The sequence below is a fragment of the Thyridium curvatum genome, assembly GCF_004353045.1.
Source record: "Thyridium curvatum strain D216 chromosome Unknown NODE_32_length_403697_cov_78.906415, whole genome shotgun sequence".
In the NCBI taxonomy this organism is placed as follows: Eukaryota; Fungi; Ascomycota; class Sordariomycetes; order Thyridiales; family Thyridiaceae; genus Thyridium; species Thyridium curvatum.
Genome location: NW_022156787.1, coordinates 213,241 through 236,478, shown reverse-complemented (window position 1 = coordinate 236,478; position 23,238 = coordinate 213,241). Strand labels below are relative to the sequence as shown.

Sequence of the window (23,238 nt, the reverse complement as noted above, 5' to 3'; positions counted from 1 at the left end):
ACGCAAGCCCGCATGCCTCAAGACGGCTGATAAAGATAATGCACGACTATTTTCCTATCTACGAGATCTGAGTGTAGCCAGCCCGACAACATCAACAGTTCGCCATGGCTGTCACACTCGATACCCTGCAGACGGAGCAGAAGAATACGAAAACGGTCAACATTGACGCAGTCGATTCCTTGCGGATATGTCGTAAGTCGGCCAAGGAACAGTGTGAGGCAAAGTGCAAGACTAATAAACGCGTGATTGGGCATAGAAATCATCAATGAGGAGGATGCCACAGTCGCCAAAGCTGTCCAAAAATGTCTACCCCAAGTGGCAGCCGTCATTGACGCCATCGTGCCGCGTTTATTGATGGGCGGTCGTGTCGTGTACACTGGTGCTGGTACTAGCGGGAGGTAATGAGAAGTTCCAACCTTTCCTTGTGGACAAATCACTTATCTAGGTTGGATATTTTAGGCTAGGTATACTGGATGCATCTGAGATGTAAGTTGGCTATTCCCATATTGTACGAAGTATTTCCGCTTATCAATCTATGTACTACAGACCACCGACATTCTCTGCACCGCCTGAGCAATTTGTAGGCCTGATCGCTGGTGGAGACCACGCGATACGGAACGCTGTTGAAGGTGCTGAGGATTCCGAAGAGCTTGGCCAGACCGATCTTGAAGGCCTATCACCGCCTCTCAACAAGGACGACGTTTTGATAGGGATTGCTTCGTCTGGTCGAACGCCGTACGTGCTTGGTGGCCTCAAGCACGCTCAAGCCGTAGGAGCAGTCACCGTTGGTCTAGCCTGTGTTTCTCCAAGCGCTCTCGAGGAGTGCTGCGATATTGTTATCGAGTGCGTGACCGGCCCTGAGGTCGTCACTGGAAGCACTCGGTTGAAAGCTGGGACGGCGACTAAAATGGTGGGTTCAATTACTAGGAATTTGGTCGTTGTTTGAGCTAACATTAGGCCCTGCTTTTAGATCTTGAACATGATATCGACTGGATCGCAGATCCTGATTGGTAAAACATTTGGGAACTTGGTGAGTTATATATCGCTCCTCTACCACGGAAGATAGAGAATATTGCTAACCCGGCAACCAGATGGTGGACTTGAAAATGTCCAACGAGAAACTCCGAGACCGAGCACGCCGAGTGGTCCGCTCCATTGTCCCGTCCACCGCTGCACTAGATGTGAACAACGAGGAGGTGCTCGATGACATCCTAGCCAAATGTGACGGCCAAGTCAAGCTCGGCATCCTCATTGCTACATTAGGCTGTAGCCCAGAGGAAGGTAGAAAGAAGTTAGAGGCCTCGGCAGGATCTCTGAAAAAAGCCATGGAGGTCCGATGAGCATTAATAACACTTAGAATACAAGCGATTTCTTGATTGTGTATATAAAACGTGGTAGACTAATAGAGATATGTGCAGGTACATCCTAGAATGCAAATGTGTACAGTTTTTTTTCCTGCGGATTTGGCAGGGGGGCTGGCGGCGTCGTCAGAGACGCTGAGTTTCCATGGAGATATGGTGCATATTTTTGTGACCCTCACATCAGGATATCGTGTTAGAAGTTTCTACACGTCACAAAAGCAAGTCCGTAGTTTCATCGTAAACATTGATGAATTGCTGCTATCTTCGACAACTCTGGTTCCAATAGGATCAAATACATACAGCCGATAGATCCTTTATCCACCCCGACATTCCTCATCCATCATTCCATCAATAACCATATCACCTAATGACCTGTTCCTTAGGCCTCTTCATGCGTTACTGCCTTCGATTCAGTTGGCGGCGGGGTGTACCCGGCCTCTTGCTCCACAGCCGTATGCTTCGAGACAGTCCATACCGCCGGCAGAGAAATGACAAGCGATCCAATGCACAGTCCCCAGTCCATTGCAAACTGCGTCCTGCTGCTCGTTCCCACGGCGTTGACGCGCCACGCCATGGCTCCGCCGGTGGCCTGGAACGTCTTGTATGCGCCAACGAGGACAGCAGCGCGCGCGGTGCTGTTGGACTCGGTGCCAATCAGCCAGTACGAGAAGCCCTGCCAGAGTGCGTCATACGCCCCATAGAAGATGTACAGGAAGATGGGCCCGGTGGACAGACTCCCCTCCGTGTAGTCGATGTCTTGCTTGTGGCCCTGCTGCATTCGGTCCTCGTGCCAGTTCTCAAATGCGAGGCCGCCGCCCCAGATCGCCATTCCAGTGACGAAGAGGAAGACCCATCCGAGGCGGGCGCGGTGGGAGCGGTCGAGCCACGGCATATCCAGCAGCAGACCGATCAGTAGACCACCGAGCATCTGCGCCAGCCAGTAAAGAGCACTGTTGAGGGATCGGGTGCGGATGTTGAAGGTCAAGCCGTTGACGTTGTTCTGCTGGTAGCTGTAGAACACGTTGGCAGAGAAGAAGAGCGGGATCATGCAAGCGACGCGCCACTTGAGCAGTGTGCTCGCCGCCATCTTGATGATTCCCTTGACGCTGTGCTTCTCGGTCTCCACAGCCTTGTGCAGCTGAGCGAGGCGAATGCGCGAGGGAGAGCAGAGGAAGACGCCAAGCAGCCAACCAAATGCCATGATGACCATCAGAGCGATGTAGGTCGAATCCGTAACAGTGCCGTCTTTGGAATGGAAGTTGAGACCGAAAGAGACAAACGCTCCAATCCCGCCGCCGAAGTTGAAGATGATCCAGAAGACCGCGATCGCCCGACCCTTTTGCGACTCGGCAACGTATGTCGTCATGATGGCTCCCTGGACGATCCAGAGGAAAGAAGCGCCGACACCGAGAATGCCACCCGAGGCAATGACGAAAGCCCCCTTGTGATGGTGGTTGAAGTACAAGAGACTGCCGCTGTAGAGCGCATAGGTCCAGCCACCAATCAAGAAGCAGATGCGAGGTCCGACACGGGAGAAGATCGGTCCCACGATGAAGAGAGCCGTGCCGGCAGTGGCGGAGAGCAGAGCAACGTTGGCGTTGGCGGCGACGCTCGAGTCAATCTGCCCAGAGCCGCCAAGACCAGTCAAGGCATTGTACATCTGGGTCAATTGTTAGTAAAGCAGTGGTGATCCACCGACATGTCGACATAGGTACTCACGCCAGGAAGGCAGAAGCAGATGAAGCTGATGAGGAGGATTTGAGTCCATGGGTGCGAGTAGAGTCTCACAAGCTTCGAGGACGACGGTTGCCAACCGTCGGTACTCTCGCCAGTGACCTCGTGCTGGACTTCTTGCTGGACACTCATTTTGGCTGTCTTGCTAGCGGCAGAATTGACTCTGACCTCGTGAGTATCTGTATGCGCGTTGCTCTTGCAAACAATCGCGGGATTCTCGACCTTGGCACGCGGTCTTATAATCCTTGACCTCCACAATGATGCCCGGCTAGCTTGGTGCCAACGGAAATACCGGGCTCCTGCGTGGCATGATCAACTGCCAAAACCGGAGTGTCATTTCTTTGAAGAAGATGTGATATCTAATCGTGGTCAGGGGGTTGGCTGCCAAGGTTACATCCGAAGATCGCCGACGGATAACCCGGCTGGGGTTGCGGGGCTCCGCGAGAGGGATTTGATAAGGACTTCCGGGACCCACAAGCTAACCGTGGCCGTGGCCACACGTGGTGCGGAGAGAGTGGCGTCGAGGGATAAGCGAGAGCCGAGGAGTACAATTGTCATCGACTTGCGCCAAGTTCTGAAGATGCTATTCGACCAGGACGCGCCGTGTAGCACAGGGGCAAAATGGGAAGCATTATCGGAGACCAAACCTCTGCATTTCCAGGGCACATCGCCGTCGAACATGTCGACAAACAATCCAGCCCTGGATCTGGCCTCGTGCTCTGCGTGGACGCTGGAGGATCCAGCTGCAAAGCTGCGGTAATGACAGTTGATGGGATTATATCCTCAAGTGTCGGCGAACCATGTAACATGTAGGTGAGCTCTGTGCTAGGGCTCGATTCAAAGTACTAACTGCCGTTTGACAGTACAACTATCGGGATTGAACGTGCCCTTGCCGTCATATCGGCGGTCACAGATGAAGCTCTTCAAAAGCACCCCGAAACCAATGGAGAGTCACTCTCGACCGTCACATTCAGTCAAGTCTGGATTGGTGCCTCGGGATACGACCGACCTTCCCTGAAACCCTTGGTGGACGCCGAGCTCGCCAAGATGTTCAGGCTGACGATACAGAACGGCTTGAGAATTACTTCGGACATTGACCTACTTCCTGCGGTTTTGTCGTCCGAGTTAGACATCTCCTCGGCCATAGTCCTCGTGGTGGGAACAGGCTCTGTTGCGATGAGCTACGAGAGAAGCGGCTGTGAATTTCATCGCACGGGCCGCGCAGGTGGCTGGGGAAGTCTTCTGGGCGACGACGGATCTGGCTATTCATTGGGCCGAGAAGGCATTCGCAAGACATTACGGCACTGCGATCTACATACTCTGAGATCCAGGAGCGGTGCCAATCCGACCGCATTCCCACCGTTGGCGCAAGCCGTTCTGAAACATTTTCAGTCCGTTTACCCCGGTTGTGAACCTGCAACGCTTCTGACAAACCTGCTGGTTCCTGCCCCAGGCTTGCACATAAAAGAAGACGGCAGTACCTCAAAAACCAAGGCGTTTGCCAGCGCCGCATCTGTGGTATTGGCAATGGCCGGTGAAGACAACGAGGCAAAAAGCATTCTCGACTCTAGTGCTTCCAGTGTAGCTGAGCTGGTCAGTATACTGGTCCAGGAACAAAAGATGGATATCAACCACTGTGCTCTGGTTCTAGGCGGCGGAATTATGAGAAACCCGTTGTACAAAGAGATGGTCATGCACGCTGTAGAGGATCAGTGCGGCAACTTTCGGCAAGTCAAAGTTGTCAGTGAGCCAGCAGTTGTTGGAGCGAGAGAACTTGTCAGAACGTTAGAGAACAGTCCAGTACCTCAATAGACCCTTGATGCATTTACACTACTGCGAGAAATAGCATAGACACGTTCATCTACAGAACTTTAATCAACCCTCAAACGAGTAATGCTCAAATAGAAAGGCACTACCGTAGAAAACTTGCGATCAATGTTGAGGCTCCTAAATGTGACTGGGTTGATCGGAAGTTCCTGGAGTGACCCCACGAGCTGCATTGCGTTGTGCGCATTAATCCTAATTGCGGGGTAGCTCCGAACAAGCATCTTCTCTTAATAACCGGTTAGTTGCCGACATGAGGTCTACGCACAGATATAAAGATAGCAGTATCGGGATATCCGTTAGCAAGTTGCTCTCACAACCTCATCGGAGGCTCCCCCGCTCAGGCCCGCTCCTAAAGCGCCAGTTGATAGCACCTAGTCCGAAAATAAAGAAACCATGCCCTGATGGGCATATTCCGCCAATTCAAATATGGCAAGAGATCTTCAGTTAAGCCTATGCAATAATGGATCTGAGGGGCTGCCACGTCCTATGATTGTCGAGATAACCTGCCCGTCGAATAAATAACATGGATAAATAACACTCACTGCTGTAGGCTCCCAGCCTTTCAATTAACATTGTATCGTGTCTTACAAGTGGGTTATCGAAAATGTATGCGACACTCATAACTATCCTGGCGCTGATTGCCGTTGCCTGTGGGCACGGTGGGCATGTCAAGACAGGACTTGACGTTCTCATTGAGCATGATTACACTCAACTCGCTGGGAAAAAGGTCATTGTGCTCACCAACCCTACTGGCATTACACCTCAGATGGATCTTGGAATCGATGTCATGCATCAGTCCGGCAAAGTGAACCTCGTGGGAGTGATGGGACCCGAACACGGCTTTCGTGGAACGGCTCAGGCCGGAGGGTCCGAAGGCACTTTTGTGGACGAGAAAACTGGATTAACAGTGTACAATGCCTATCTGGCGAACACAACAACTCTGATGGGGTTTATCCAGGCCTCGGGGGCCGATACTGTCTTGTTCGACATTCAGGATGTGGGATCTCGATTCTATACGTGTAAGTAGCGGTTGCCAAGTCTTCCGAAATGCAATCCACTAACTAATTTAGACATCTGGGCCATGTATGACACAATGGTCGCTGCAGCCAAAACCAATGTCACGTTCATGGTCATTGACCGGCCAAATCCTATCACTGGGCTCGATGCCTTTGGTCCCGTCCTGAACGAGTCGTTCGTCAATACCTATGTCGGTCGCCGAGCCATTGCCCAATCTCATGGTATGACGGTGGGAGAGCTTGCTCATATGTTCGTTGGCGAAGGATGGATCAAAGAAGCTTCAGGCGGTCGTTCACTCTCTCTGGAGGTGATCAAGATGAAGCACTGGAAGCGCCGGATGACGTTTGAGGACACGGGCTTGCCATGGGCCATGCCAAGCCCGAATATGCCAACGTTGACAACGGCGATGATCTACCCGGGGACCTGCATGTTCGAAGGCGTCAGCGTATCAGAAGGCCGAGGGACGACGAGGCCTTTTGAATTACTGGGCGCACCTTGGATCAACGAGTCCTGGGTCTCGGCCATGCGGGACTTGAAGATTCCGAACACTGAATACCGGTTCCAGTGCTTTACACCGGTTGCGGACGACTTCAAGGGAAATGTCTCGTGTGGGCTGCAGACGTATATCACTGCAAAGACCACCGAGCAACTTCGGACATTCGACGCCCCATACGTGGGAACCGCTCTTTTGTACACAGCAAGGAAGCTCTTCACCGTCGGCAACACTACCAGTGACGGGGCAACCACTGGGGCCTTCCACTGGCTGTTGAACAAGGCTGACAAGTCAAAGTACGATGTGGATGTGTTGGTGGGATCACCTCTTATCAGGGAAGGGATTGAAAAGGGGCTGCGCCCGGAACAGATTCGAGATGCTTGGCTACCAGGACTGCAGGCATTCCGAGAGAAGCGCAAGAAGTACTTGCTGTACTGACTTGAGACAAAGAGTCTTATGTCTGCAAACACCACTGTTGGGTAGGAGAGCATTCGACGAATCGGTACTTTCAATGTCCATTGTAACTAGACGTAGCTCCTCTTACAAATTCATCACCCTACCGCGAAAAGAATAGAACTTAGCTATACTGCAAATGACCTTTAAAATATGATATAGGTGAAGGAGTGATACAAGACCTAGTATTGTGTCCGCTCAGTACAAGCCGATTTGAAGAAGGTCCCAATCGCAGCTACTCTCTGACCAAGAGGTCAACACTGATGCTTTCCCATAGTTGGGACATACAGTCTGACAAAGCGCGCCATCTTGCTCACCCCGCCTAGTTGCCAAGGGCTTCTTGTTGTGGATGGACCCAGTGTTGGCCGAGATCTGGGCATGGGAAGGGGAAGACCAGAAGTAGGTGAAGTGTGGAGTTCGAGATACGCTGAACACGCCCTCCAATCGGCGCGTAGCAAGTCCGCCGGATAAGGATCACGGTGGAGATCGTAGCACATTCCGTAGTGGCCAGGTAGTGGAAGCATTTGAGTTGTCCTTGTAATGGCTGTCTGCCAATGGTCTGACCAAACCAACGAGATGTCATAAGATGTGATACTTCTCCCTTCACCTCATACTGTTTAACGTGAACCCCGGACTACCATCTGGTCGGAGTTCGTCAAGGCGCCAGGGAAAGGCTCTTTTTACGTATCAATTACATGATGAAGACCCGCACATTCCACACCACGATAAGGCGCCAAATTCGCCGATTTCGCCGATTTCGCGACCCTGCTTGGGGCACGACAGCGCTAGCTGTGTCTCCCTTCAAACTCTGGCTTGACGAAATGCGGGGGAGCTGGTAATTTCAGACGATCTGCCACCAGAAAGACGCCACGTCTATCTACCTATCTGTTCGTCCGTCTCTCTGTCCAGTCCCGAGTGGTCGAGGACCAAGCTAGCGCTGGATGTCCGTCCGATATACGGACCAACAATGCTGTTTAGACTGGTACTCCGCCATTCCCTTAGATAGCCATGGTTACAGCAGCCAATGAACCAGAAACCAAATCTACTTATCAGTGAAAGTCCTCTTTTGAGAAGGTCCACGCGAGCAAGGTCAACCTCCGCACAGATAACAACTGCGCCAACTACAAACCGCATGACCACCCTAGACGCCGACAACGTGCATTCTATTCGAGACAATGATGATTTTGAGGTAAACACGTGCATCATGACCTTGTCACAGACATAAAACGCAGAAATAGGCCAAGACGCTCTCGGATTCCTCATACGCTTGCAGTGCGGCAGCCCATCCTGCAAGCAGACCTCCACACTACGGTACCTACATCGGAACGCGTCACACATCCGTGTTCGGAACTTTCAAGATGTCCTGTGTCAATAGATTGAAGATGCCGTCTACAGCCCTTCGAAGGGCCATTGCCCAGAAGGAGCCTGCACGCTCATTCGGCAGGAAGATGGCCTACGCCACGATGGCTGCGATTAATGTCCAGTCGCCCGACGTGCCTCCCTCCGAGAGGAGAGTGTCCAAGGGAACAAATGAGCGACCGCGACAAAGCGCTGTATTGCACCGGTCACTGAAGTCTCCCCCACCTCAAGTTGTATCTGCGAAGGGGAAGTATCTAACCTTCTCTGATGGCACCGAGATTCTGGACTCAACGTGCGGGGCTGCCGTTGCTTGCATCGGCTACCAGAACGAGCGGGTGAAGAAAGCGATGGTCGACCAGATCGACAAGTTCTCGTATTGCAACTCCATGCTCTTCGGACACGCTATCGGAGAGGAGCTGGCAGATGAACTGATAGCGGGCACCAAAGGTGTAATGTCAAAGGCATACGTTATGTGCTCTGGTTTGTTATTTTTCTCTCCTCCGATTAAAGTTCAAGAAGACAGCACTAAGATTGCCATTGGCAGGATCGGAAGCGATGGAGTCCGCTATGAAAATGGCACGCCAATACTTTATGGAACTCAACCCAAAGGAGGAACAGAGAACCAACTTCATCGCTCGCGAGGGCTCCTACCACGGGACAACACTCGGTGCCTTGGCAATGAGTGGGCATGTGGGACGACGACACCTATTCAAACCCCTGCTTCTGCCAAACGTTCATCGGGTTTCGGCTTGCAATGCCTATCGTGGCATGAGGGAGGGTCAGACGACGGAAGAGTACGTAGCACAGCTGGCAGCCGAACTTGATAGAAAGTTCCAAGAAGTAGGCCCAGATACCGTGTGCGCCTTTGTTGCAGAGCCGGTGGTTGGAGCGGTATGTAGCCTCCCTTTTGACGCTAACAGCACAACCGAGCTGACGGGACAAGACACTGGGATGTGTTCCTTCGGTCCCCGGCTACTTCAAAGCGATGAAGCAAGTCTGTGAGAAATATGGAGCACTTCTTATACTCGATGGTAGGTTAATCCGGCGGCCCGTTTCCGCAAAATGCTAGGCTGACGACCTGTTCTAGAGGTGATGTCCGGTATGGGTCGATCTGGCACATTACATGCCTGGGAACAGGAGGGTGTGACACCAGATATCCAGACTCTTGCCAAAGGCCTTGGTGGAGGTTACGCGTCCGTTGCGGCCATGATGATCAATCATCGCGTGGCCGATGTGCTAACGGCTGGCACTGGGTAGGCATCGACACCCGAGTTCCTGTAGAGGTTCGATGATTTGTCCTCATAGTGTTGCTAACCCCTCCACAGAGCTTTCTCCCACGGCCACACCTATCAAGGGCATCCAGTGGCTTGTGCTGCGGCCTTGGAGGTCCAGCGCATTGTCCGGGAGGACAACCTTGTATCCAATGTCAAGCAACAGGGAGAGCTACTTGGAAAGCTGTTGCACGAATATCTCGACGACCATCCGTTTGTGGGCAATGTCCGCGGTAAAGGCCTGTTCTGGGGGGTAAGTATCTATATGCTGTGTGCTTAGAACACTTCACTAACAAAGACAAAGATCGAGTTGGTTTCAGACAAGAAGACGAAAGAGCCATTCCCGCCCTCTGCTGCGATCTCCAACGCCATCTTCCTTAAGGGGTTGAAAGAATTCGGGATCAGCGTTTATCCAGGCCAGGGGACGAAGAATGGCGTAGATGGCGATCACGTTCTGCTGGCACCTGCATACACAAGCACAACCGAGGAGATTCAGGACATTGCGACCAGGATGAAGCAAACAATTCATCAAACGTTTGCTTCGTTGAGTTGAAGAGAATGGCACGTAATCTAGTCTTTTTATAACATACAATAATCACATTCAAGTATATACCATGTGAAACGTTATCAAAATGATATTCATGTTAATGATAAATCATGCCCCGAGGCGTCCAAAACCTGTGTCCAGTCTGCGTTGGCCTCGTCTGGAGTTAAGCGCGCCTCCCAAAGCTCCTCCAAGATATCCCGAGCTTGTACGAGGTTCTCAAAGCGCCTGTTTGGGTGATAGCTTGCAGCCGTAAGCGTATATTATCTATGTGTTCCTAGATTATTGCCTCTTCCCCGGCCATTTAGAGTGGGAATGTGAGTCCTATCTCCGGTGGTGCACCGATGCCGATCGCTGAGACACAGTGTATAGTGTTGAAGACTTGGGTCTGAATCTTCGAATTGATGGCTGCTACATGAGTTGAGTGTTCAACATTGTGAGTTATAGGGGCGTCCACTCTTACGACGAAGATACAGTCCAATGAGAATCCTCACACTGAAAGTCTGCGGCTAGGTCATTCGGATCACCCGCTATACCTCACATCTTGTTACAATTGGGGCCTATTAATGAGGAGTCTTCTACGTCGGAACTCCGATAGTTTTTGTTATGTGTAAATCGAGAACTGTACTTCAAACCAGAGGCGAAGTATTAGGCGAGATGAAACAGGTCGTTACTTGATATTGCAGACGTAATGGTCTAGAAGTTGACAGCCCATCTGCAAGGGTTGGCGGATGGTAAGCTAGTTTTCTGGTTGCGAGCTGCAAAGACAAGGACCTCTCGGTGTGCTCTTTTACTGGTTGCTGTGCCGCGTCTTTGTACTGCACTTGGATCCTTCAAACAGGCTCCAGGGAGGCATTTGGTCTCGGCCACCAACATCAACTCGAACACTTATTAGTGCACCAACCCATGCGGTTGGCTGTAGCTACATCTTGGCCATACGCATGTCTCGGAGATGACTCGAGATGGCTAAGGGCGAAATGTAGTGATTATTAGCCTGATTGACACGCTCCTGACAGCTTGGCTTCCTTTTCTCCACCCTGCTTTCAAACTCTCTGGTATCACAAGCGAAGGTGTGGCGCACTCTCAGGCGTCTAGTCGAGTCACAGAACGAGACAGGCAGAGGATTTGTGTGGGGTGAGTATCGTCTCAAAGGGCGGGATTCATTGGTCCCAAAACACTGTCAGTGAGGCCGGGAAAGCTGGCCTACACCCCGAAAACGCCGCCCCTCCCTTTTGATACGGACTGGCTTTAATTCTGCCTGGCTGTGGTTGGTCATGTCAAACATCGCGGCCTCGTTGGGGCGTGTCAATCCCGGTCCCCGGTAGAATGACTGGACCCCTCGTTGTTCTAGCTGCCTTTGATCAGTCCTTAAAAGGATTGCACCTGTTCTCAGGCTAAACATAGTGAGCTGCTGAGTAGAAGCCTTGCGAGCCTCAGAAACCTATCTTTGTTTTTAACTTGAGGCCAGGGGCTGTTCGCTCTTCGGAGGTTTGCCCCGATTCGCCTGTATTTTTCAAGCTGTCAGCCGCTCAGCTAGAGACTGTTTGACATCGTGGGCTCATCCCCTTCATGTCTCTGCAAGTTCCAAAGAATGCTGGCCAAGCCGACATTCTCTAGTCATTGCCTTTCCGTTGGACCGATATTCGTAACCTCCACCATGGGCTCTGAGAACCGGCTGCCACTTTTTCTTTCATTGACCATGCACGCTCTCACTTTCCCATTGGTGTGAGTCGAGAGCGATGAACACCCTCTTTCATGAGTCCTGAACCAACAGCCTCAAATAGATGAGTACCCCCTGCATACGCGCACTCACACAGCTTCCTCAGCCCCAGTCAAGCTTTGCGATTAGCCGAGTCCTGCTTGTTCCTCCAGATGGTGGGATAGAGGATAGAGCTGAATGCAGCACTTGCGTCAAATGTAGCTTGTGTCGTCCTGAGATGCGTTCGTTGACCAATTAATACGAAATATGGTCTGGCCGCGTCTCATTTGATGCCGATGCTGCATGTCCTGATATTGAGCTCCTTGGGTCAATCCATGTGAAGCTAGCAGTCTCTACTGGGGACATATTAGATAGACCTAAGATTCCCCGGTCCAAACCTGGTCATGGAGTCCCGCCTTGTCGTGCTGCAGAAACTAGCCAATGGGGTTGCATGGGCTATGGTTTGCATGAATCTGCTCCATGGCGGGACGAGGCGAGAGGCAGACGCAAGAATAGCAACCGAACAGTATATCACACAGTGGCGCCATTGATTGGACTTGTAAAATGTATTAATGTCGTTGGTAGTCTCCAGGGAAGGCACTTTCTAGGTTGTCAATCTCGGAGATCGGCCACGACTGTCCAATGGAGTTTTGTCACCTCATCATGCGAAGCTCGTCTCTGTACGGGACAAGAAGCTGGATCACGAGCATCAACACCCACCACTGTACTGTACGCGCTCATGGCAACAGCAAGCCCTCGAGGGATAGGCTTTATCCGATCCGCAGAATACAATTATCGCATTTCCAGCCACAGAAGCCCAAGCCCAGCCGTTACTGAATGATCGTTCGGAGCGATCTATATATGCTGTAACTGCCCCGTTTGCTCCGTGACTGTGTCTACCACTTAGCGGAACGGTGAGACGAGCCAAGACGCCACGAGATCATTTCTACGTTTACTGGTTCCTACAGCTTTTGTCCCTAATTCTCTTGCACGCAGGATATTTGCCCGTGAGTCGAGCTTGAAGCTACAAAGATGCGGTGCTTTCGCATATGATTGGTAGACAACCTAATGTCGGTGCATTCTTCCGGATTTCCCATCCGGGCCTATTTTAGATGAGACTAAGGATGGGGGGAAGGGTCAGTCACAACATCGATGAGTGGTGCGCCTCCTCTCTGGCAAATAATGCAGGACTCGAAGATCGCCTCAGACCAACAGTCCGCTAGATTTCCCTTCAAGGTCCTCAGTTCGATGCTGGCACATTGCGGTTGCTCCGGCTTTGCCGCACCACTTGAACCTTCAATGTTGTCTGGGGCATTGGGGAACTCACCTGGCCAACATCACACCCCGGCAGAACACACCTCCCACCCCTGCCTGGACTGTTACAGCCAGTTCGCGACGGAAGGGCTGCCCCTCAGTGCCGTGCATCCCTTCCACGCAGGGACTTGGAGGCATGCAGGCGCTGAAGAAGGGTCCTATCATGAGATCCCCAAGGGTTTTCTGGTCCGTTGCCATTGGGCTCTCGGATTACGCCACCCGCCAATGGCGCGAGTAATCGCTGTCAACACAGAGGATGCACCCACCAAAATACACATGACTCTCTGAGCTTGTTCACTCACCCCAAGCATCTAGTTCGTGACAGTTCAGGTGCTTGGGCCTCTTGAAATATTAGGCATTTGCCGGATCGTCGATCATCGGCTCCGTTTGGTATAGCACCGTCTGGCCAGGGTTTTGAATCCGAGCCACGCCTGAATTCGACCTCGTAGCTCGTCTTTCTATCGCAGGATCACGCTCCCTGGTAATTTGCACAGCAGATGCACGGACAACGCCACAGCCGACGAAAGGAGTAGAGCCACGAGCGAAAAGAGCATCGCGCCTCGCGCCTCGCGCCGGTTGCTTCGATAAGCGAGATTCCGGTGGCCGGGCTTTCACAGTAGGTGTTGCAACTTGTTGTTCGACATCTACTTGTACAAGTGTTCGCGTGATGGCTCAACGGTCCGAGACCACAGGTCTCACGGGTCATGAGTGTCCCGAAAGGTTTAGCCTAGCTGGCCTGCGATTCGCTGTTTCCCGTCTTCCGTGGAAGCTGGTGCGAAACCTTGCCTCTCTTGGAAGAAGACTACTGCGCCGCTTTCTTGCTGCCGCAATTTTTGTTCCTGCTTTTGTTCATTGACAGACGTGCTTGCAAGCACTGTCCATGGACCGCACCAGGCCATCGGGAGGCACTGGACAAGACCTGCCACTTGTGGGGGATCCAACGCCTTACAATGCGCATCTTATTGATGACGGTGGTGGACACGTACTATGCCGTTGATTAAGTCGAGTGTTTCTGGGTCCTATGCAAGCCCTCCTTGCGGAATGATCTACCTGATCTCCAAGGGCTCGGCCGGTCACCGCAATGTTGAGTGCTTGGCTCGGCCAGAGAAATAGCCAACTGCCATGCCTGATTACTTTTGAGGCATTCTAGATCAACGAACATCATGGCAAGCAAATCCGAGGCCGGTTGGGTGTCAGGGTCAAGGGGAAGGCCCAATCCAGCCCGTGCAAGTCACTCGATTGGGACTAGGTCTGTAGGTATGCACTCTCCATCACTAACCTTATGCCAACGCCATCTGCCTGGTGGGTGGTCAATCCTCAGCTAGTGTTCTTGTTCGTCGAACGGACGGGAAGATATCCCAGCGAACCCCGTAGCGAGGCCTGCCAATTTCGCATCCCACTTCCTCCACACCATCCGGCTCCTTTGACCAAAGGCCAGATTGGGCCAAGCTGCCATTATCCGTGTCCCGATTCCTTCTACCGCCGGTGTTCCCCCTTGTCCACCCTCCACTACCAACCCCATGTCTCCACTCCGACGTTCTCCCTAACTTTTGCCAACGTCTGCATCGTCGGCCCCAGTTCCCACGCTGGCGCTCTCTCGCAGTGGCCTGGTCATCTCAGGGACAGAAGAGACCGATCCGAGGATCTATTCACCCCTGCAACAAACATGGCCAGGCCTTGATGCACCTCGAAAGGAGCGAGGTTCCTCCACCCTCCTCCACCTCTACTCCATTGACCCCAGAGAGATATAACCTGGAGCCTATCCCTGACCCCTAGTCTTGTTGCAGATCTCTATTCTTCATCCCCTCATTTTTTGAAACTTGCATCCAGAGAGTCTATCTTTTAATTCTTCTCACGCGGCCCTGAGTTGGCTCTACTTCACTCGACCAAGCCCATCTTCTCATCACAGAAGCTGGTGCAGTTCCTTTAGGAAGGGACGAGACATCTTCAACGAGGGACGGACTAGGGAAGAGAACCAGGGAGCAAACCTCTTGCCAGATCGACAATGGCTCCCAACGTCAATATCGGCGCCAAAGCCGTGCAGGGCGATGTCCAGGTCGCCCAAGCTGAGGCACCTCGCTTCGAGCGAGTATCGTGGACCAAGGAGCCTCACTTGCGCAAGCTCTACGCGTACGCCGTCGTGCTCATGGTCGCATCCGCCACCACCGGTTACGACGGTATGCTGGTCAACACGTCCCAGCAGATCAAGAAGTGGGAGGACTACTTCAGCGACGACATCGTCAAGAACGACAACAAGCTCGGCATCCTCATCAACATGTTCAACATTGGCTCCATCATCTCATTCTTCATCACCCCATGGGTCGCTGATCACTGGGGTCGTCGGATCGCCATCATGATTGGTTGCTTGTTTATGATCCTCGGCGGTTGCTTGACTGCCTTCTGCAATGGCTACGGCATGTACATCGGTGGCCGCTTCCTGCTCGGTTTTGGCAATTCGCTCTCTCAGATGTCCTCTCCTCTGCTTCTGACCGAGATCTGCCACCCACAGCACCGTGGACCCGTCACCGCCATCTACAACTGTCTCTGGAACCTGGGCGCCCTCATCGTCTCATGTATTGGCTGGGGCACTGCCAGCATTCCCAACGACTGGTCGTGGAGGTCCATCACCTTCATCCAGATCGTCCCCTCGGTCATCCAGCTCACCTTCATCTGGTGGATCCCCGAGTCCCCTCGCTTCCTCGTCAACAAGGACCGCCATGAAGAGGCCCTTCAAACCCTGGCCAAGTGGCATGCAGGTGGCGACGTGCACAACTCGACCGTCCAGTTCGAGTTCCGCGAGATCAAGGAGACCATCCTGCTTGAGAAGAACGCCGACCGTGCCACCTCCTACCTCGACTTCCTCCGCACCAAGGGCAACCGGTGGCGCCTGGCCATCATCATCTCCCTCGGTGTCATCTCGCAGTACTCTGGCAATGCTCTGTTCTCCAACTACATGAACACGGTCTACGAGGGTGCCGGTATCAAGGATCAGAACCAGAAGCTCGCCCTTTCCACCGGCAAGACCATTCTTGATCTTATCGTCACCATCAGCGCTGCCTTGTCGGTTGACAAGTTCGGTCGCCGTCCCCTCTTTTTGATCTCCGTCTTTGGCATGGTCGGGTCTTTCGTCCTGTGGACCATTACTGGAGCCGTCTATGACAACTCCAACGAGACGAACACTGCAGCTGGCTACACGCAGCTCGTCTTCATCTGGCTCTTTGGCGTGTTCTACGACATCGGTTTCTCCGGCCTGCTTGTCGCCTACGCCCTCGAGGTCTTGCCATTCCACCTCCGCGCCAAGGGTATGATGATCATGAACATCACTGTCCAGGCTATTCTGGCTATTGGAAAGTACGTACTGCTACAGAAGCCCAGCCTCATGCTCCTTACTCTATCGTGCACAATGCTGATTCTTCAACCTGTCACAGCCAAACCAACAAGTTGGCCTGGGACCGCCTGCCCAACCACTGGAACTTCATGCTCTTCTACACCCTATGGGACCTGGTCGAGCTTGTGTTTGTGTGGTTCTTCTACGTCGAGACCAAGGGCCCAACCCTCGAGGAGATCGCTCGCATCTTTGACGGTGACGATGCTGTCGCCCACATCGATCTGCGCCAGGTCGAGAAGGACATCCACGCCGAGCATGAGGACGACATGATGATGCAGCAGATGCGTAATGGTAAAACTGCTGCCTAAGAGAAGGTAGGAAAAGGGAAAAGATAAACAAGTCTCATCTCTTGTATTCGTGTTGGGTGATTTGAAGGTGCAGGTTTTCTTTTTCGAATCCTCACACAAGGCCCCAACCATTTCCTCCTGTCTGGCTTATCTCTTCTTCCTACATGGATGAGGCCCAGATTGATTCCTGTGGCACCGCTTCTTTCACACAAAAACTCATGTCTCCTTTCGCCTAATACTCATGATAGCACCCACAAGCCGTTACGTATCTTCAATCTTCATTATTACAAAATGATTCCCTCCGATCACCACTGTTACCCCACTCCAATCTTGGAGACTGTCGCCCATTGTGCATCTTGGTGTTATTATGCTCTGCTATAGGGAATGTTGGTCCAATGATGGGTAAGTTGCGTAATTTATCCGGCCCTGCATAAACAATATAGTAGGGTATGCACTATTATGCATAGAAATACCATACCAGTCCTGCCATATCATGATAAACCCTTCCAGGCTTGCGGGAATGCTCTGTCCGCTCTTGGCGGAATCGCTTTAGGGTCGGGTCGGGGTGATTTCTTACACCAGGAGCTGTTCACACGCCGTGGATTGGGCGTACAACCACTCCCAAAGTCCCGTCCGCGACACCTACGTATAACCCGGCGAGAACCTCAAGTCAAGACAGTGACATCTCATTGCAAATGGATCGTGCTCAAGTATTACATGGATGTTCAAGTGCAACCCAGCCAATCAAGGTCGAATTATTCAATAGCCACTGTCTCCTGAGCATGGTGTAACTGACTAGCAAAGCTCTATTTAGGAGCACCCACATGCCATTCTCGTTCTGCACAAACTCGGGCATGTGGCCTTGAGGCTCACTACTGAGTCCCGTCTGCCCCGTTTGGGCTTGAAGGATCCGTCCGTGTCTGTTTAGACTTGAATAGGCTAACCGCGTAGGGAGCTAGAAGAGGAATCCCTACAGCTCTTTGTGAATCTTGGAATGGAGTCATCACGTGCCCGTATTTTGGCCCAACCCGCTACGGCTTCATGGCCCTGAAGAGCCCCATAAATCGAGTGAGCTCCATCAACATGGCAAGTTGAGTCGACCATTGGGATAGGAATCTCGTGAACTATCAAATCGCATCGAGAATCTAGCTGCCGCGCAGCTGGCTGCTCATATGCGGCTGTCCGTCAAACATGCCTGGGCACTTTGAGGACCAATCTGCCAAGACACAGCCTGGTCAGCAACCCCCTTGCGGCACCTCACTCGCTGAATCGCGTCGCGGTCTTTGCTAACGTCCAGCAGGATGCGCTGTATGCCGATCGCGAAAGGTGAGCCCTCCAAGCGCTTTGAACCTTCGGCATTTCTGGATTCGGGCACTGATCGCCATCCTGTTGGCGATACGGACTGACGCTGCGCACGTGCTAGGTGAGGTGTGACCGTGCGGCTCCGAGCTGCCGGAATTGCCTGCGTCTCGGTGTGCGATGCCCCGGTTATGACGGAGATGACAGCGCCGTGTCTCGGGGTGAACTAGTGTCCTCCGTGGAGGGCATCTATCGCGCCGCTGGCGTTGAGAGGAGGAGGATAGGCTCCTGCATCGAGTGTCGCAAGACCAAGAGCCGGTGCACCAGGACGCGCCCGACTTGCCAGCGCTGTCAGCAGCGGACGCTGGCATGCACATATCCCAGCCGACCGGAACGTGAACGTCTGTCACAGCCCGCCCCCTTTGATAATGCCCGCCCTCGTGATACTTCGCCCACTGCCGCAAACACATCGGAGCCATCTACAACGAATCATGGCCGCCATCAATGGTATTCGCATCTCCCCTTCCGGCTCATGCTATCACGTTATGATTCAATCATTGACTTCCTTCTTCAAGGGTATTTGACGCCTCTATACCTCAAGATACAGCATCACTCCGGCTCCTGGTTGATCTGTACTTCAAGCGAGCACATCGAAAAGCATGTTTTGGCTTCATCCACAAGCCTTCATTCATGCAGGCGCTTGATCGAGGAACTCTAATTGAAGACTATGGCGAGGGTCTGATCAACATGGTTCTTGCTTTCGGCGCAAGGTATGAACACAACGCCTGTCTGCTTGTACCAGACTACCGTTGACAATTGCTTACCCAGAACACACTACCATGACAACTTTGACCAGTTTATGCAATCTCCTCAACAGACACCGGGCGCTTTGTGGGCCGCCCGAGCTCGGGAGATCAGCTTCAGAGAGATCGCTGATCCTAAACTTGTCACGCTCATGGTAGGGTCGACAATGTCAATGCATCAATGAAACGCCTCAGACTAATGATTGGCAGACGCTTCTTCTGTTATGCGAGTACTCTCTCCATGAAGATCAATCCGCCCTTGCGTTTACCATCATTGCTTGCTGCTACCGTCTCATGCGCCTCTTCGGCTTGGACTCGCCAAAGACTCCTGGGCAGCGGTTTTCTCCATCGGAGTGGATTCGCATAGAGTCAGAAAGACGTGTGCTGTGGTCCTGCTTCATCTTGGATAGCATGGTCGGGTCCGGTGTTGACGCCAATCTTCATTGGAAGCAGGATTTTCCTCACATCCCCCTTCCCTGCACGGAGCCCTTGTACATTACCCAGGTGCCTCCACGCCCCGATGAAGTCTTTACTATGGACGCATTTCATGTTGCAGAGAGTATCCGGCAGATGAATCTGAGGTCGCACATGATATATCTCGCTCACCTGCGCACCCAGGCTCTTAGGTATGTGCAAGGTTGTAGTAAATTAGTATTTGAGTATTATCTGACCTCATATCTAGGCTGAACCGGCAATGGGATCAAAGTTGCGAGGTCTGGCGATCTGAGTCCCGATTTATGAAGCTGCTTCATCAGCTCGAGGTCTGGTATGATAACCTACCCGAGCAGCTTTTCGTCAATGAGTCGAATGCATATATCCACCGGGAGCTTAACATTGGCGAGGCCGTGTACTGTCTGCATTTCCTGTACAACTCTGTCGTCTGCGACTTGACGAGGGTGTGTCTCCCTGGCTACGGCTTCCCTCTGGCCGCTGCATTCCACGATGCGCCAGCTCCATTCCGCAGACAGTGCCAAGACCGCTGTCGCTTTCACGCAGACGAGATTATTCGACTGGTCAGAGATGTCTGCAGCCAGCCTAAGGAGTTGTTGGATGACCATCATTGTATGATGGCTACCTACGAGGCGACGAAGATCCAAATCATTCATACAACTACGGTGACAACCAACAGTCTCGAAGAGAGGCAAAAGGCTGTAGAGAACATTCGAGTTGCTATGAAGTTCCTGGAGATGAACCACTGGAAGAAGCATGAGGAGAACAAGATCGTGAGTGACCCAAGTCAGCGTCCAGCCAATCTAGGACATCTAACAACAGGGATGGCTAGCATCGAGCGCTCATACCACTACTCTCCCGATTTGGCTTTCATGAGCTGGTGTCAGAATGGAGATCATCACGAAGTTCCGTGTATGTACCATCACCCAGACAATGTTTGCAAGTCTGGTCTAGTCTAATCAAATCTCTCCTCGCAGTACGACCGGCGAAGAACAAGGTGAAGTCAGCGGCCCGACGGATACAGAGTACCTCAACAAGCTCTCCACCTTCCGAGTAGCCAAATCGAAAGCAACACAACAACAGGCGCAAGCTCAGACGCCGCGCCAGGGCAACGACGCAGCGGAGAGCGACACCATGGGAAGCCCCTCCAGCATGCGCACCCTGCCGCCCGTGATATCGCCCGCAGGACCTGCTCCCGTGCCTATTCAGGAGTCTTTAGGTGAGGCACATGAGGCTACTATTGTGGAGGCCTCATCTGCACCCAGTTTGTTCCCGGTGCCCGGCGAATACGCCGGGGGTATCTCGCTGCTCAATCCACAGGAGCCGTCGGCCGAGGAATACATTAGGATTGCGGACGAGATGTCCAATTTTATCACGTTCCCAGAGACGTCATCGATGTGGTTTGACTTTGAACCAAACCCATATAGTGGATGAGTGTTGCCGGGGAGAGATTGTGTAAAAAGCCTTTGGAGAAAGACTGGCGAGGTTGTAATACCAAGAAAGCAACAATGCCAAATACACAATCAGTAGCAGACCAGATACGGAACTGAGACTTTGCTACTTCAATTATTTTCTTGAATCTGCCTCTCGTATCTGCTGCAATATCCTCCTCGCCCTCTCACCGGTGTTCATATCCCGCTCCGCCCAGAAGGAAATCTGCGCCAGACATACTTGGATCAAGACCTCATCGCCACGCCGGACTGTAGCTCCGTGCCTCTCTGCCTCCCGACACAGACTAGTATGTGGACTCGGCATGTACGACATGTCCACGACAAACCCATCTTTCCCCTGCCTCTTCACGAACGTAGTGCAGATCTGCCACGCGAGCTCCTCATCCGCCGTCTCCGGCTCCGTATCGGGGACGGTGCCGACAATGACGGCCGGGGCCGGAAGGGTCCGCGCCTCGTCTAGACTGCCGATAAAGCGAAGCTTGACACGAGGCGCCGTCTCCCCTAACCCGGCGATCATCTCCTCGGCCTCGGACCGCGCCCTATTGACGACGTAGATCTCGCTCGGGCAGACGGCCTCCCAGACGGCGAAGAGGGCGCTCCGAGCGGCCCCGCCGGAACCCAGTACGAGCGACGGCCGGCCACGGCCAAGCTCCTCGCTGCGCGGCATCCCATAGATTGTGTGCTTCAGCCCGACCCAGTCCGTGTTGGTGCCGATGTGGAGCCTCCTGCCCTGCGGATCCAGCTTGACGAACGTGGTGTTCATGGCGCCCATGGCGCGCACCTCGTCGGTGATGACGTCTGCTACAGGCATGAAGGAGAGCTTGTTGGGCATCGTGACCGATGCGCCGATGACGTCTGGCTCCTGGATGACCCGGCGGAACTCGTCCGGGTCGGTGGTGGTGTAGAGGCTGAATGTCCAGGACAGCTGCAGTTCTTTGTAGACGAGCTCGTTTACCTTTGGGGACAGCGACTCAGATATATGGCTGCCGAAGAGGTACACCCGCAGAGGCTTGTTCAGGTAGCTTCTGTCGACCTGGAATGGAGACCGGCCGTAGGCTTGGGCTGCCCTCCAGCTGCCCTTGGGCTCGTCCCAGGAGAGCTCTGAGCTGTTGCGTGCCTCCTCCATTGGCGGCAACGAGATCTTGGACCCTTGCTCAGATACGATCTGATAGTCTAAACTCAGGTCGTTGGCTTTTAGAGAGATAACTCAAGACCTTAAGCCGGTCAGTTCGAGCTGCACGTTCCCCCGCGCATGATAGATCGTCCCGCATTGCGGAGGGAGATCCCGGCAAGACCCCATAATTGTGTCGCCCACTTTGCGCTCAAGTGCTTTTCCGCAACCCAACCATGGAGGTCGCAATCGCAGAAAATTCGTGATGAATACTAGATTAAAAATATCTGAAATCACATGGGCTTGGATTTTGCTCCCTCCGTGACAGAACCCGGTTGGCCTTTTGGCTCTGCCGTTATTTCAAATGTTTGTTCTCGACTACCCTTGTCTTGCGTGTAGTTTTCGAATGTGCTGAGAGAAGACCTTCTACCGTCGACGGCGAGACGGGATATGAAGTGATACTGTGCTTGGAGCAGCTACCAAGTGCGTATGTAGTATTTCGCACCGCCAAAAGTCACTGTGTGAATCTTTCTTTCCTTGGGCGTGAGATCAGCCGGACCTACGTCACCTAGCCTGCGGAAATGAGAAGATAGGAGAATGAGAAGGACAGCTGACTATGCTTGTCCTGAGAGCCCACAAAGCTAAGTGAGATATTATTATTGATACAGTGTAGGGCTGCACCGATCTACAATGTCACATGGATAGCCTTGCCTTCCCAAGGGGGTAATTAACTTGACCACTCCTATCGCTACGTGTGCAGCTGACCAGCCTCCTGGCTCTTGGTTCCATCTCTGTGAATCTGTGAACATGGATAAAGGGCGAGTTTACCGCAAGGTTACAGGAAACCAGACCGCAGTTGCGAAATTGCTCACATGTGTTTGGCATTCCCGCAAAATTCTAGAAGCTCACCCGGGCTGTAGGGCTGCTGCGCCGCTGACGGCGCAACGCGCACACCCGCCGGCCCGCTGCCCACAGACGTCATGTGTACAGTCTGTATGGGTTTGTATCAATGCTCATACCTCTCTGAGACTACTCCCACGGAGGGCACATTGAGTAGTGATGGGTAGATGGTAAGCTCCAGGAGCATCATATCTTTGTGAGCAAGTACGCCGTCTCGGGGGAGGGATGCCAAGCTTCGAACAGGAGTGAGAGAACCACGAAGTACCTACGCAAGTACTACAAAAAGACTTCAGGACATGAGCCTGTTAGCAAAGCCGTTGAGTAACATGGGCCAACCATCCTTCTACGGTAGTGACCGCCTTTGCCGCGCGACGGTGTCCACCGAGACGAATGTCTGGCTGGCAATCGATGGAGTAATACTTCTGCGGCGTGGGGGTGTAAGCATCGTTTGTCGGGCGCGAAGGGCTATGACGACAT

At 52.8% G+C, this 23,238-nt stretch overlaps 8 protein-coding genes across 8 annotated transcripts; 6 read left to right on the top strand and 2 right to left on the bottom strand.

Annotated features, from left to right (window-relative positions):
• Positions 1-104: 104 nt before the first annotated feature.
• E0L32_005900 (uncharacterized protein) lies at positions 105-1,340 on the top strand (the record flags this gene model as incomplete). The annotated part of the gene is made up of 6 exons (XM_031140473.1): positions 105-192; positions 257-398; positions 460-486; positions 547-910; positions 971-1,030; positions 1,092-1,340. The coding sequence occupies 6 exons, from the start codon at positions 105-107 to the stop codon at positions 1,338-1,340; spliced, it is 930 nt and encodes a 309-aa protein (XP_030995408.1).
• A 400-nt stretch (positions 1,341-1,740) lies between these two features.
• E0L32_005899 (uncharacterized protein) lies at positions 1,741-3,227 on the bottom strand (the record flags this gene model as incomplete). Its single annotated transcript, XM_031140472.1, has 2 exons — positions 1,741-3,021; positions 3,081-3,227. 2 exons carry the CDS (start codon positions 3,225-3,227, stop codon positions 1,741-1,743), a joined length of 1,428 nt encoding a protein of 475 aa, XP_030995407.1.
• Positions 3,228-3,716: 489 nt separating this feature from the next.
• E0L32_005898 (uncharacterized protein) lies at positions 3,717-4,907 on the top strand (the record flags this gene model as incomplete). The annotated part of the gene is made up of 2 exons (XM_031140471.1): positions 3,717-3,904; positions 3,959-4,907. 2 exons carry the CDS (start codon positions 3,717-3,719, stop codon positions 4,905-4,907), a joined length of 1,137 nt encoding a protein of 378 aa, XP_030995406.1.
• A 619-nt stretch (positions 4,908-5,526) lies between these two features.
• E0L32_005897 (uncharacterized protein) lies at positions 5,527-6,870 on the top strand (the record flags this gene model as incomplete). Its single annotated transcript, XM_031140470.1, has 2 exons — positions 5,527-5,941; positions 5,993-6,870. The coding sequence occupies 2 exons, from the start codon at positions 5,527-5,529 to the stop codon at positions 6,868-6,870; spliced, it is 1,293 nt and encodes a 430-aa protein (XP_030995405.1).
• A 1,147-nt stretch (positions 6,871-8,017) lies between these two features.
• On the top strand, positions 8,018-10,068 carry E0L32_005896 (uncharacterized protein; the record flags this gene model as incomplete). The annotated part of the gene is made up of 7 exons (XM_031140469.1): positions 8,018-8,074; positions 8,124-8,724; positions 8,789-9,135; positions 9,188-9,275; positions 9,332-9,497; positions 9,570-9,768; positions 9,820-10,068. The coding sequence occupies 7 exons, from the start codon at positions 8,018-8,020 to the stop codon at positions 10,066-10,068; spliced, it is 1,707 nt and encodes a 568-aa protein (XP_030995404.1).
• A 5,009-nt stretch (positions 10,069-15,077) lies between these two features.
• E0L32_005895 (uncharacterized protein) lies at positions 15,078-16,768 on the top strand (the record flags this gene model as incomplete). Its single annotated transcript, XM_031140467.1, has 2 exons — positions 15,078-16,423; positions 16,501-16,768. The coding sequence occupies 2 exons, from the start codon at positions 15,078-15,080 to the stop codon at positions 16,766-16,768; spliced, it is 1,614 nt and encodes a 537-aa protein (XP_030995403.1).
• A 1,769-nt stretch (positions 16,769-18,537) lies between these two features.
• Positions 18,538-20,733, top strand: E0L32_005894 (uncharacterized protein; the record flags this gene model as incomplete). Its single annotated transcript, XM_031140466.1, has 6 exons — positions 18,538-18,553; positions 18,654-18,816; positions 18,875-19,004; positions 19,060-19,475; positions 19,532-20,215; positions 20,277-20,733. The coding sequence occupies 6 exons, from the start codon at positions 18,538-18,540 to the stop codon at positions 20,731-20,733; spliced, it is 1,866 nt and encodes a 621-aa protein (XP_030995402.1).
• Positions 20,734-20,865: 132 nt separating this feature from the next.
• On the bottom strand, positions 20,866-22,021 carry E0L32_005893 (uncharacterized protein; the record flags this gene model as incomplete). The annotated part of the gene is made up of 2 exons (XM_031140465.1): positions 20,866-21,915; positions 21,965-22,021. 2 exons carry the CDS (start codon positions 22,019-22,021, stop codon positions 20,866-20,868), a joined length of 1,107 nt encoding a protein of 368 aa, XP_030995401.1.
• Positions 22,022-23,238: the final 1,217 nt, after the last annotated feature.